This window comes from Myotis daubentonii, chromosome 12 (genome assembly GCF_963259705.1).
Source record: "Myotis daubentonii chromosome 12, mMyoDau2.1, whole genome shotgun sequence".
Classification (NCBI taxonomy): domain Eukaryota; kingdom Metazoa; phylum Chordata; class Mammalia; order Chiroptera; family Vespertilionidae; genus Myotis; species Myotis daubentonii.
Genome location: NC_081851.1, coordinates 54,812,604 through 54,826,774, shown reverse-complemented (window position 1 = coordinate 54,826,774; position 14,171 = coordinate 54,812,604). Strand labels below are relative to the sequence as shown.

The 14,171-nt window shown below is 41.1% G+C and overlaps 1 protein-coding gene across 4 annotated transcripts in view; it reads left to right on the top strand.

Moving 5' to 3' along the window:
* MSH2 (mutS homolog 2) overlaps positions 1–14,171 on the top strand; it is a 60,036-nt gene that overhangs the window by 17,539 nt on the left and 28,326 nt on the right. For 3 of the 4 annotated variants that reach the window (XM_059659909.1, XM_059659910.1, XM_059659911.1), the window contains 2 exons: positions 5,373–5,522; positions 6,730–6,863. In XM_059659909.1, the coding sequence (XP_059515892.1) occupies positions 5,373–5,522; positions 6,730–6,863 (284 nt within the window). Of the gene's footprint in view, positions 1–3,052; positions 3,147–5,372; positions 5,523–6,729; positions 6,864–14,171 lie in introns of those variants that run through there. The other variant, XM_059659912.1, reaches the window with a different exon arrangement.

The following is a 14,171-nucleotide window of genomic DNA, read 5'->3' as shown; positions in this document are numbered from 1 at the left end:
TTTCAGTGGTTAAAGTTTATCTTACTGTTCAACTCTTTGATGTCGGTATGGCTTGGGAGAGGTATTTTTATAGTAAAATATTGGAAGCTCTTGACAAGATGTGGAGTAAAATGAAGTAAAATGGAAAATTCTGTTGTATATTTAAATAAGACAGAACAAACTTTGTAATTTTCAAAGTAGATTTCAAACTCGAACGACCTGAGACTGTTATGACTACCATGATTTTGCAGTGATTATCAGATAATAGTTTGGTCCTTATAAACTAAGTTTATCCTTTTTATCTTTTTTTGGTGATATAATCAAAAGCCAGTATGGATGAGCAATAATTTCAATATTAGAGAAACTTATCTCTCTGTTGAAAATATGAAGAAGCTTTTAGGGTACAAGAAACTTTTTTTTTTTTTTTAAATATGTTTTATTGATTTTTTTACAGAGAGGACGGGAGAGAGATAGAGAGTTAGAAACATCGATGAGAGAGAAACATCAACCAGCTGCCTCCTGCACACCTCCCACTGGGGATGTGCCCGCGACCCAGGTACATGCCCCTGACCGGAATTGAACCTGAGACCCTTCAGTCCGCAGGCTGACGCTCTATCCACTGAGCCAAACCGGATTCGGCTACATGAAACTTTTTATCTGTGTCTTCTGGTGACAGGAGATTCTTGTGGCAACCTTATACATTTGTTAGAGTTTGGCAAGGGCAGAAAGATAACTATGTTATCAATTAGGAAAAATATGTTCATTTATAATGAATCTAGTATCCTATCTAATAAAAGAAAAACATGGTAATTGGCGTACGACCGCTACCCTTCCCATTGGCTAATCAGCGAGATATGCAAATTAACTGCCAGCCAACATGGTGGCCGGCAGCCAGGCAGCTTGAAACTAACATGAGGCTTGCTTGCTTCCGTGATGGAGGACTCTAACGTTCCCTGCCTGCCTTGCTGGCCTCTGAGCTTGCAGTTTAAGAAACATTGTAACAAATATAGAAGCTAAACAAAACCCCAGAAACCTGCTTTCAGCGAGCCCGAGATCTCAGAGCTGGAGTTATACATTGTTTTGATTATAGAACTGAAACAAACCAGATACCTTCTTTCAGCAGTGGAGGCTTAAGAGCTGGAGCCTCAGAGCTAAAGCTGGCCCAGAATAAAAAAAAGAAAAAAGAAAAAAAGGAGCAGTTTGGAGCTTCAGTCGGCCTGAAAACAGCCCTCAGCCCCTCACCCAGACTGGCCAGGCACCCCAGTGGGGACCCCCACCCTGAAGGGTGTGTGACCAGCTGCAAACAGCCATCATCCCCTCACCCAGGCTGGCCAGGCACCCCAGTGGGAACCCCCACCCTGATCCAGGGCACCCTTCAGGGCAAACCAGCCAGCCCCACCCATGCACCAGGCCTCTATCCTATATAGTAAAAGGGTAATATGCTTCCCAGCACCGGGATCAGCCGAGCCACGAGGCCTCCCAGCACCGGGATCAGCGGAGCCGAGAGGCCTCCCGGCACCAGGATCAGCGTGACAGAAGGCAGCGCCCAAATCCCCTGATCGCCCTGCGGCTCTGTGTGTGACAAGGGCGGGGTACAACCTCCCTATCCGCCCTGCTCTGTTCGTGACAGGGGAAGGCGCCCCAACCCCCTGATCAGCCCTGCTCTGTGCCTGATAGGGGGGAGCTCCCCAACCCCCTGATCGCCCTGCGGCTCTGTGTGACAGGGTGCAGCGCCTCAACCCCCTGATCGGCCCTGCTCTGTGTGTGACAGGGTGCGGTGCCCCAACCACCACCCCCCCGCCCCCCACGGGCCCTGCTCTGTGTGTGATGGGGTAGAGCCATAACCTCCCCATCGGCCCTGCCCTGAGTGTGACAGTGGCGGCGCCCCAACCCCCTGATCGGCCCTGCTCTGTGGGTGATAGAGGGTGGCGCCCGAACCCCCTGATCCGCCCTGCCCTGAGTGTGACAGGGGGCCGTGCCCCAACTCCCCTATCGGCCCTACTCTGTGAGTGACACGGGGGAGCTCCTCAACCCCCTGATTGGCCCTTCTCTGTGCATGACAGGGGGGAGCTCCCCAACCCCCTGATTGGCCCTGCTCGGTGCGTGACAGGGTACGGAGCCCCAACCCCCCTGATGGGCCCTGCTCTGTGCGTGACAGGGGGCAGCGCCCCAACCCCCTCATTGGCCCTGCTCTGTGCGTGACGGGGTGGCGCCACAACCTCCCCATCTACCCTGCCTTGAGTGTGACAGGACGGTGCCCCAACTCCCCAATCGGCCCTACCCTGAGCATGACTGAGGGTGGCATTGCAACCTCCCGATCGCCCTGCTCTGTGCATGACAGGGGGCAGCGCACCAACTCCCCAATTGGTCCTGCTCTGAGCCCGACCAGGGGCTGCACCTAGGGATTGGGCCTTCCCTCTGCCACCCGGGAGCAGGCCTAAGCCAGCAGGGCCTTATCCCCCGAGGGGTCCCAGACTGCGAGAGGGCACAGGCCAGGCTGAGGGACCCCCCCCCCCCAGTGCACAAATTTTTGTGCACCGGGCCTCTAGTCATGTATATTTCAATAAGTAGAATTTGTCGTTGGGCTATCATTTGCTCTGCTGAACTTCTTATTTTATGTTCAGTACCGTTACACCTTGGAGATATTGCAGGTTCGGTTTAGACCACCACATAAAGTGAATATGTGAAAAAGTGACTCACACATTTTTTTGTCTCCCAATGCTTATAAAAGTTATGTTTACACTATAGTCTATTAAGTGCACTATACTTATATAGAGTATAGTTTACATTATACTCTTGTCTATTATACCTAAAAATAGCACATACCTTAATTAAAATATACTTTATTATTAACATGCAATATTGCTATTATTTGAGCCTGCAGGGAGTTGTAATCTTTTTGCTGGTGGAGGGTCTTGCTTTGATTTTGATGGCTGCTAACTGTGGCTGTTGCAATTTCTTAAAATAAGAACACTGAAGTTTGCCACATTGATTCACTTTTTCTTCCATTAATGATTTCTCTGTACCTTGCAATACTACCTGACAGCACTTTACCCCCAGTAGAACTTCTTTCAAAATTGGAGTCCTTTGCTGTCATTTTAGCAGCCTTCCCAGCATCTTCACCAGGAGTAGGTTCCATCTCAAGAAACCATTTTGTTTGCTCATAGGTAAGAATCAGTTCCTCATCTGTTAAAAGTTTCATCAGGAGATTGCAGCAATTCAGTCACATCTTCAGGCTCCACTTCTAATTCTAGTTCTGTTATTTCCACCACATCAGCAATTACTTCCTCCACTGAAGTCTTGAACTTTTCAGTCATCCTTGAGTTTGAGTCATCCTTCCAAACTCCTGTTAATGTTTAGTTTCACCTTTTCCCATGAATTAGCAATGTTCTTAATGATATTTAGAATAGTGAGTCCTTTCCAGAAGGCTTTAAATGTACTTTGACTAAATCCATCACAGGAATCACTATTAATGGCAGCTATAGTGTTATGAACTGTATTTCTTAAATAATGAGACTTGAGAGTTAAAAATATTCTTTAATCTGTAGGCTGCAGAATGAATGTTGTGTTAAGCATAAAAACAACATCAGTCTAATCAGTATACGGCCATCAGAGCTCTTGGGTGACGAGGCGCATTGTCAGTGAAAAAAAATATATATATATTTTAATGTTTTTATTGATTTCAGAGAGAAAGGGTGAGAGAGGGTTTGAGAGAGAATCATTGATCAGCTGCCTCTGGCATGCCCCCTACTGGGGATTGAGCCCGCAACCTGGGTGTATGCTCAACTGGTATGGAACCTGGGACCCTTCAGTCTGCAGGCTGACACTCTACCACTGAGCCAAACCGGCTAGGGCAGCAGTAATATTTTGAAACGAATCTTTTTTCCCCTGAGCAATAAGTCCCAACAGTGAGCTTAAAATATTCAGTACAGGTGTGCTGTCATCCAGGCTTTGTTGTTCCATTTTTAGAGCACAGGCAGAGTAGATTCAGCATAATTCTTAAGGGCCCTAGATTTTCAGAATGGTGAATGAGCGTTGGCTTCAACTTAGTCGCCAGCTGCATTAGTCCCTAACGGGAGTCAGTGTGTCCTTTGAAGCTTTGAGGCCAGGCATTGACTTCTCTCTAGCTATGAAAGTCTTAGATGAGATCTTTTCCCAATATAAGGCTGTTTCATCTACATTGAAAATGTGGTGTTTAGTGTAGTTCATTCATTATCTTACCTAGATCTATTGGAGAACTTGCTGTAGCTTCTACAGTAGCACTCTGTACCTTGCGATTTTATTATTACAGAGAGAGCTTCTTTCCTTAAATCTCATAAACCAACCTCTGTAGGCTTCAGGCTTCTGCAGCTTCTTTACCTCTCAGCCTTCATAGAATTCAAGAGTTAGGGCCTTGCTCTGGATTAAGCTTTGGCTTAAGGACATGACTGGTTTACTCTTCTATCTGGCCTACTAAAACTTTCTTCATGTCTGCAAAAAGTCTTTGCTTTTTTTTAAATCCTTCATTTAAAAGCATTCATTTAAAGTATTCACTGGAGTAGTACTTTCAATTTTCTTCAAGAACTTTTCCTTTGCGTTCACTACTTGGCTTACCTGTTTGGCTCAAGAAGACTAGTTTTCGGCCTTTCTTGGCTTTTGACATGCCTTCATCATTAAGCTTAATCATTGCTAGCTTTTGATTTAAAGTGAGAGACAGGGGACCCTTCCTTTAACTTGAACACCTAGAGGCCATTGTAGGATTATTAATTGCCTTGATTTCAGTTTTGTTATGTCTCAGGAAAGAGAGAGGCCTGAGGAGAGGGAGACCAGAGGAACGGCTGGTTGGTGCAGCAGTCAGAATATATATAATAATTTATTTAAACTTCTTATTTAAATATACATATAAGGAGTATATGAACTTCAGTCATTACCGCCACCCAGGGTAAGCTGGCTCTTACCTCTGACTGTAGATTAGTTTGGCCTGTTTTTGTTGTTTATGTAAATGGAATTATATAGTTCTATATGCTCTTTGTGACTGATTTCTTTCATTCAGTATTATGTTTGTGAGATTTATTCATATTGCATGTCGTTGCAGATTGTTTGTGCCTATATTGTGTGTAGTATTCCTTAGGGTGAACATTGAACATGCCAGACTTTACCCAGTTTGCTCTTAATGAGCATTTGAGTATTTTCTATTTTTGGCTGTTATGAACAGTGCTACTATTATAGTATATTTTCATTTTCTAAAAACCATTTTCTAATATTAATAGATTTAAACTTTTATTTTCTTAGTTTGGGTTGGGAAGAAACACCAAGGAAAATGATGTGCTTGAATTTTTTTTTCCCATTGCCTTTAAAAAATATCTCTAGAATTCTAGTGATGACAATCTTTTATTTTATATTCTTAATCTTAGGTTGCAGTTGCATCATTGTCTGCAGTTATCAAGTTTTTAGAACTCTTGTCAGATGATTCAAACTTTGGACAGTTTGAACTGACTACTTTTGACTTTCACCAGTACATGAAATTGGATATTGCAGCAGTCAGAGCCCTTAACCTTTTCCAGGTAAATAAAATAATACATGGATTGAAAACATTGGAAGATATGCCCTGGCCATGAGACTCAGTTGGTTGAGTGTCATCCCATGCACCCAGAATTTGCAGGTTCTATTTCTGGTCAGTGCACTTGCCCAGGTTTTGGGATCAATCCCCAGTAGGGGGTGTGCAGGAGGCAGCTGATCAGTGTTTCTCTCATGAATGTTTCTCTCTCCCTCTCCCTTCTTTTCTTTCTAAAACTCAATAAGAATGCATATTAAAAAAGACCACATTGAATGGTAAAATTCATAGACAGATAACAATAGAATGGTGAGTACTATAGGGAAAGGGGGTGGGGAAGGTAGAAGACGGGTAAAGGAGGATAAGTGGTGATGGAAGAAGAATTGTGGTGGTGAAAACACAATGCAATATACAGATGACTATTAAAAAAGAAGTCTCAAAATAAGAACCATTGAATGGTTATAAATGTTTCCTCTCACATACCCTGAGGAATCTTTCTTTTTTGTTAATCCTCACCCCAGGATATTTTTCTATTGATTTTTAGAGAGTGGAAAGGAGGGGGAGGAGAGAAAAAGAGAAAGAGAAACATCAATGTAAGAGAGGCAAATCAATTGGTTGCCTCCACATGCACCCCGACTGGGGCACATGATTGATCCTGCAACCAAGGTGTGTGCCCTTGACTGGAATCGAACCTGCGGCCTGCGATGCTCTGTTCACTGAGTCAGCCTGGCTAGGGCCTGAATAATCTTTCTAAGGAGCTTAAATATTTTGAAATATTATTATACTTGAATAAGTAGTTTTGCATTAGTATACACACCTTCCTCCCCTTCCCCCTGCTCCTGCCAAGCACATTGTTCCCCGACCCTGGCCTGCTCGGACCTCACCCTTGAATTATGATATTTGTCTAGTTCTAAGTTATATAAACAGTATTTGCCCTGACTTTATACATAATTTTTAATATTGTTTTTTAAAAATTACATATTAATAAGTTTTGTGTCTAAAACTGCAGTAAATACAAAGCGGTTTTGGTTTGGGTAATACACAGCAGAAAATACAGATTAACGGGTTGAAAATTTGACTTTAGGAAGAACTTTTGTGCAGATTTCTTATTTAATATTTGAAGAATATTAAATGTTGGTTCTCAAAATCATTTTTCATGGCATAGTAAGATTTTTCACTAATGAGAACGCCATTCTTTTTCATTTTTTGTTTACTAGGGTTCTGTTGAAGATACCACTGGCTCTCAGTCTCTGGCTGCATTGCTGAATAAGTGCAAAACCCTGCAAGGACAAAGACTGGTTAACCAGTGGGTTAAGCAGCCTCTCATGGATAAGAACAGAATAGAAGAGAGGTATATGACTAACTTTGAGTGACATTCAGTTATTCCATTTGATTATACCCCTTATCCTTATATGCAATTTTTTTTAGCATCCAGCTTCATGGAGAACTAAATAGTAATAATAGAATGATAATTATTTAGATTGATTAAATAATGTATTTTCTTAATTATGTTTTTCTCACTGTAAAGTGAAATTTTATTGGAGAGATGGTATGGATAGTGTTTCAGAGCATGAACTTGGGAACTAGAGTACCTTGTTTCAAATTATGGCTTTGCCACTTTTTAGCTGGTATCTTGGGCAAGTTATTCAACCTCAGTGTCATAGTTTCTTCAGTTTTAAAGTGAAGCAATAACATACCAAATTCATAGGGTTGTTTTGAGGATTTGGTGATTCAGTATGTATAAAGTACTTTGAACAAGGTCTGGCACATAGGAAGTATTTGATTATTCTAGAAAGGACTAAGTCTAAAAATATATTTCAGATAATTTTTTAAATTGAGGATATAAAAGAAAATTATGTAATCATTCTACCCTAATACAATTAGCAATTTGAGCATATTTTATTTTTCTTTTGTTTTAGGTAATCATTTTAAAACTTTTAAATGAAGTATAATATACATAAAAGCACAAATCTTAAGTGTGCTTGATGAATTTTCACAAAGTAGATACATTGATGTAACAACACATAAGTCAAGAAACAACATAACTAGTATCCCAGAAACTTCCCTGGATTCTCCTTCTAGTTACTACCCCTCCTTAGTCCAAGAGTAATAATCACTGTCCTGGCCTCACAGTTTAATTAGGTTTTGCCTGTTTTTGAACTCTGTATGTATGAATAGAATCATTTTATATAGTCAGTTCTTATGTTAGCAGTTTTTTTTAATTGATTTTTTTTTTTAAGAGAGAGAGACATTGATTTGTTTTTCCACTTATTTATGTATTCATTGGTTGATTCTTGTTATGTGCCCTGACCAGGGATGGAACCCGAAACCCTGGCGTATCGAGAGACCACCCCAACCAACTGAACCACCTGGCCAGGGCTGTTTGCTAGTCTTTTTGTTTTTATTTTATATTTTTATTGATTTCAGAGAGAGGAAAGGAGGGGGAGAGAGAGGTGGAAACATCAGTGATGAGAGAAAATCATTGATCAGCTGCCTCTTGCATGCCCCATCCTGGGGATTAAGCCCACAACACGGGCCTGTGCCCCGACCAGGAACTGAACTATGACCTGGTTCATAGGTTGACGCTCAACCACTGAGCTACCGCTGGGCTCCATTTTTTAATTTTTCGTGAACACTTTTTACATATAAAATTTAATATGATTAATGTAGCAGTCTTAGTAGAAACATAAGCTACAAATAAAAGTATGACTCCTGTAAATTTAGAGATGGCGGTGGTGCTTATGTGATATGATACTATATCATGTTTTTTGAGGCAGTGTACTTACAGCGTCCCCAGTTTCCTACCAGGTTATGTTATCCTTTTATGCAAGGATATCTTTAATTAGAATTAATATTCTGTGCAAACAGAGATCTGGAGGTCATACAGTGAGTGCAGTTTCTTTGAAATAGTGAAGCACTGCTCTGGCTTCTGAAGAACAAGGAGGACTTCCAGTTCATTGCTTCCCAGCCACTGTTGCCTCCACTTCTAAAACAAGTTTCGTGGAGTCTCCTTTATTCTCTTCTCTGGGCTGATCTGCTAGCTCCTTTGTGTTTTATTTGCCTCCTAGTCTAGCCTGCACAGCAAAGGCATGTCTTTTCCCAGTGCTTTCTTGGGGACCATAGAATTTCTTGCCCTAATGGGCCTTTTGTCATACTGACCTCTCCTCAGCTTTCTTTTTCAATTAAAAGTTGCTGGAGAAAGTCACCCAATGTTGATTAGATCCATTGTACTTTCAAGCTATCTAGCTTTCATTGCCACCTGGTATTACTTTTATTACATGACTCAATACACTGATCAGTCCAAATTTTTTTTACCTTCCCTGAAAGCCTTCAGCTGCCTCCTTCCTCTAAGTAAATAATGTCCACTTTAATCCTTCCAATCTCAAAATATATCTGTATTTTCAGTCTTTCACTTTGAGGCTCTTTCTCAGAAGAAGAAATAACGCCTTTGCTTTCCAAAGCCAAGGGCCTTTCCACTTTACCTGTAGTTATAATTTTGTCCTATTCCTTCTCTGCTTTGGTTTTCTTTCAGTGGATCCTCTGCTTCTCTTCTTTCAAGTTTCAGCTGTTGCCTCTCTTTCCCAAGTATTTTCCCCAGAATCCCATCTTTATAAATCCCAACTGTTCAGAATATTGGCAAATGAAATACTTCAAAATGAAGTTTCCCAGCTCTCATGGGAATTCCTTGCTTTCTTATCCATATCACATTTCATTGCATTTTGTATATCATTGTTACTCAGCACTAACTGAAAGATGGAACATGTCCTTGTCCTCCACTAGATTGAATATTCCTTGAAAGCATTTCTATTTTTCTTGCCATACTCTGTTTTCTTCTATCTTAGGCCTATCAGAATATTTGTTAGTTAATGTATCAAATAAGTGGTTCTTCTTGCATTAAACTATGTGAAGAAAAGATAAAGAAGAGACTCAAAACTTATCATTGCTATTCTTTAGGTACCAGAATGTTCTTAGCCATGTAAATATGCTGTCATGAACTTCCAGTCATGTTTTTTTTTTTTATCTACTTTTAAAAATATATATATTTTATTGATTTTTTACAGAGAGGAAGGGAGAGGGACAGAGAGTTAGAAATATCAATGAGCGAGAAACATCGATCAGCTGCCTCCTGCACACCCCCTACTGGGGATGTGCCCACAGCCAAGGTACATGCCCTTGATCGGAATCGAATCCGGGACCCTTCAGTCTGCAGGCCGACACTCTATCCACTGAGCCAAACCGGTTAGGGCTCCAGTCATGTTTTTACAATGAATGATCAGAAATGCTACTTAATGAGAAAGGACATACTGTTGATTTTCAAAATACCAAAAATTCCATGAGTTAATCTGTTGGAATTTTAGAAGTTAGGTAACCCTAAAACATTATCTTGTATTTCAGTCAATTTGAAAATTAATATAGTGAATTGTGTACAGCTGAATAATTTTATTGAGTAGGGTTGACAGATATACTTACTCTATGCCAACAGTAACTTTGGTACTTCTAAAATTGTGATGTAAAAATGGCATTGTCATGGAAGCAGTCAGTAGAGCAATCATTAAAAAAAAAAAAGTCTGTTAGCCAGAACATAAACTGACACTGTAATTAATTTTGAAGTGTCATACTGAATAGACTTGTGAAACTAGCAATTTATTAGGCTTTTAATGATACCTGAACCGAAGACTGAGGGGGCTGTGTACGTTGCCTTATGCTGTGCGTTTTAGAAGCTTTTCCTTTCCTTGAGTTTTACTTAATACTCTTTAAAAATTATTTTTTATTGATTTTTAGAGAGAGGATAGAAGAGGGACATTTTTCTGGAGCAGTAAGTGCCTGAATTATTCTCAATGTTTGTTTATAGCTTCAGTGACTGGGTCATAATACAAATTTGGTAGCAGATTATTTTCCCACTAATTTGGCATTTGCCACAACAAGTGTATCTGCTACCTAGGTACTATCTTGACTCTCTATTGTGTTTTAGTTATTTTTCTGTTTATTTTCATCTTTTAAAAAGTGAATTTTTAGTTAAGTTCCTTTAAACCAGTGGTACCTGGTGCAATTTTTCCCTCCAGGGGACATTTGGCAGTACCTAGAGACATTTTTGGTCGTCACTCTGGAGACAGTATAATGTGTAGAAGCCAGGGATGCTGTTAACCACCACAGAACAGCCCCTTACCACAAATAATGAGAATATTGCTGTGGTTGCAAAATCCTGCTTTACATATATACAACTAGAGGCCCAATGCACAAAATTTGTGCAAGGGGCTCAGCCCTTGCAGCCCCAGCTTCTTCCAGAAGGTTGTCCAGACAGTCGTTCTGCTATTTGGTCTAATTAGCATATTAGCTTTTCAGTATATAGGATTATGTGATTCTGGGGGCAGCACAATTTTCCCTTATATAATACTAGAGGCATGGTGCACAAAATTCATGCACTGGCAGGGGGAGGGTGTCCCTCAGCCCAACCTGCACCCTCTCCAATCTGGGACCCCTCGGGGGATGTCCGACTGCCGGTTAGGCCTGATCCGAATGCCCAGTTTAGGATCGGGCCTAAACTGGCTGTCGGATGTCCCTCTCACAATCCAGGATTGCTGGCTCCCAACCACTCACTTGCCTGCCTGCCTGATTGCCCCAACCGCTTCTGCCTGCCAGCCTGATCACCCCCTAACCACTCCCCTGCCAGCCATCTTGTGGTGGCCATCTTGTGCAATGGTGTGATGGTCAATTTGCATATTACCTCTTTATTATAGGATATTGGAAAAACATTTTGATGATGCAGGAATTGTAAATGCTGATGGAGAGATAGTAAATAGTTAAGAGATTTAGAAAGCTAATTTGTTTCCTTACCCCATCCTTGCGTAAGCCCCTGTGGGTTAATTTACTGCTCATATAGTTTACAAATGTAAGGAAAAGGTTGCTCATCTGATAGCTTTCTGACTTTGGGTCATTTGCTGCGCCCATGGCCATTTCCCTTACCATTTAAAAAATATATTTTTTAAATTGATTTTTAAAAAGAGAGGAAGGAGAGGTGAGAGAGAGAGAGAGTGGGAACATTGATGTGAGAGAGAAATATCGATCAGATGCCTCCTGCACACCACCCCACTGGGCATCGAGCCCCAAACCCTACAACCTCTCAGTGCACAGTAGGATGTCCAGCCAACAGCCCCACTGGCCAGGGCCATTTTCCCTACCTTTGATTATTAAAATTTACCTCTCAGCTATTAACTTCAGTAACATCTACAACACTGTTTTCAAACTGAAAATTGTGACCAGTAGTGGGTTGTGAAATTAGTGTAGTGGGTGATAACCAGCATTTTTGAGAAGTCAAATATGATAGAAAAATAACACTGGATCACATATAGTAAGTGTTGTTTTGTGACAACTATTATAATTATGTAGGGAAGTGAAATTCCTTTTTTCTACTATCATCCTAGGTTATCTGGCTGGGGCCCTGTGGAGTGGACCGACAAAAGACAGATTAACAAGAGCAAAACAAAAGTTTATGTTTACACATGGGAACACTCAGAGATGAATAATAACAGGGTTGGTTAGAACTTGGGCTTACTAGTATATGACATTTTAGCAAAGGAACAAAAAATTTTTAAAGAAGTGACAAGATTGAGTTTCTAAGGCTGTAAATTGTGGGAAGGCAACTATTTGAGAAGCTAATAGTAAAGTTTGTTAGGTAGGTTCCCCTGGTGCCACCTCCAGATGCGTCTAAAGTCATCTAAGGTGATTAACTTTTGTCCTTCCTGGTACAGAAGGAAGGAGGTGAAGGGAACCTTTATAGATTTACTAGAGGCCTGATGCACTAAATTCATGTACTTGGGATGGGGTTGCGGGGGGGGGGGGGCGCTCTCAGCCCAGTCTGCTCCCTCTAGCAGTCTGGGAGCCCCATGATTGATTGCCCCACAGAGGGAGGCCCTGCCCACCAGCTGCAGCGCAGCCAGTGGTGTAGCCTGGGCCTCTTTCTTTGGGGCGATAGATTGCAGAGCCCCCAATTGATCGCCACTCCGGCCGGTAGCCTGGGCCTCCATCTGCGGGGCAATTGTGTGGCGATGGCCCCCCGAGCAATCTCATTGCATCTGTCTTGGCTGGCCTGGTGCCAGTGCGTGTCATAGCATGGTTGTCCGGACGATCGTTCTGCTGTTCGGCCGTTTGGTCAATTTGCATATTATGCTTTTATTATTATAGATGTCCTGCTTTTATGCAAATAAGTAGAAGACAGAGAGCTTTTCTTTTTTTTTTCTGCTTCTTATTTGTTTTTAGCTCAAAATAGTTCTTATGCCAGAGTGGCATATTTTGAGATGGCATATTCTGCTCCCTACAGAATCTATGCATACATGTGCTGGGTCATGATGTGAAAATAATCCTTGCTGTAGATTACAGTGAAAAAAATGGAAAGCCACTGATTCCAAAAATTTGCAAAAGCAATATGAGCTGCATGTTTTATAGTTATTAAAACAAGCTAAGATTTTATTTATTAACTTTGGGAAGAAACAAACATATTTCAGGTTTTTTTAATATATATATATTTTTATTGATTTTTTACAGAGAGGAAGGGAGAGGGATAGAGAGCTAGAAACATCGATGAGAGAGAGAAACATCGATCAGCTGCCTCCCACTGGGGATGTGCCCTGACCAGAATCGAACCTGGGACCCTTGAGTCTGCAGGCTGATGCTCTATCCACTGATCCAAAATGGTTAGGGCCATATTTCAGTTTTTTAATTAGAAAGTTTTACCTTTGTTTTGTCAGGTAATTTTAGAATGCATTTTGAAAATTTATAAAATTTCTGATAGAATAAATATTGGATTTGGCAACCTTCTTGAATTTTAATTCTCTTTCATTTAAGATTATTGTGACCCTTTGAGAGGGCATGGAGGGATCTGGAAAGTATTAGGCTAAATGAAATAAGCCAGTCAAAGAAAGACAAGTATCACATAATCTCACTGATATGTGGAATCTAATGAATAAAATAAACATGAACAAAATAGATCTAGAGCCATAGAAACATGGAACAGACTGTCAAATCTCAGAGGGAAGGCAGGGACAGGTGGGTGGGTGGGAAGAGATCAACCAAAGAACTTATGTGCATAACCCATGGACTCAGACAGTAGAGTGATGAAGGCCTGGGGCAGGCTAGAAGAGGCCAATGGAGGGAAAGGGGGGTTTATGTAAAGCTTTCAACAATAAAGATTTAAAATAAAGCCGAAACCGGTTTGGCTCAGTGGATAGAGCGTTGGCCTGCGGACTAGAAGGTCCCAGGTTCGATTCCGGTCAAGGGCATGTACCTGGGTTGCGGGCACATCCCCAGTGGGGGGTGTGCAGGAGGCGGCTGATCGATGTTTCTCTCTCATCGATGTTTCTAACTCTCTCTCTCTCTCCCTTTTTGTAAAAAAATCAATAAAATATACTTTAAAAAAAAAAGATTTAAAATAAAATAATTATTTACATGTGCAGTATGTGTCAGTAACAATAATATCCCAGTAATGAAATTCTTATATTTAAGAAATGCTAGTTTGATGAAAGTTAAACAAATTGGGTATATTTTATTATCTTACTAGTATACTATTCAACTAAACATTAATTTGGTTAAGAACTAATTAGAAACTTTTTACATTACAGTGTTAACAGAGCCTTCCATCCTCCATAAAAAGCTGGTATTTCAG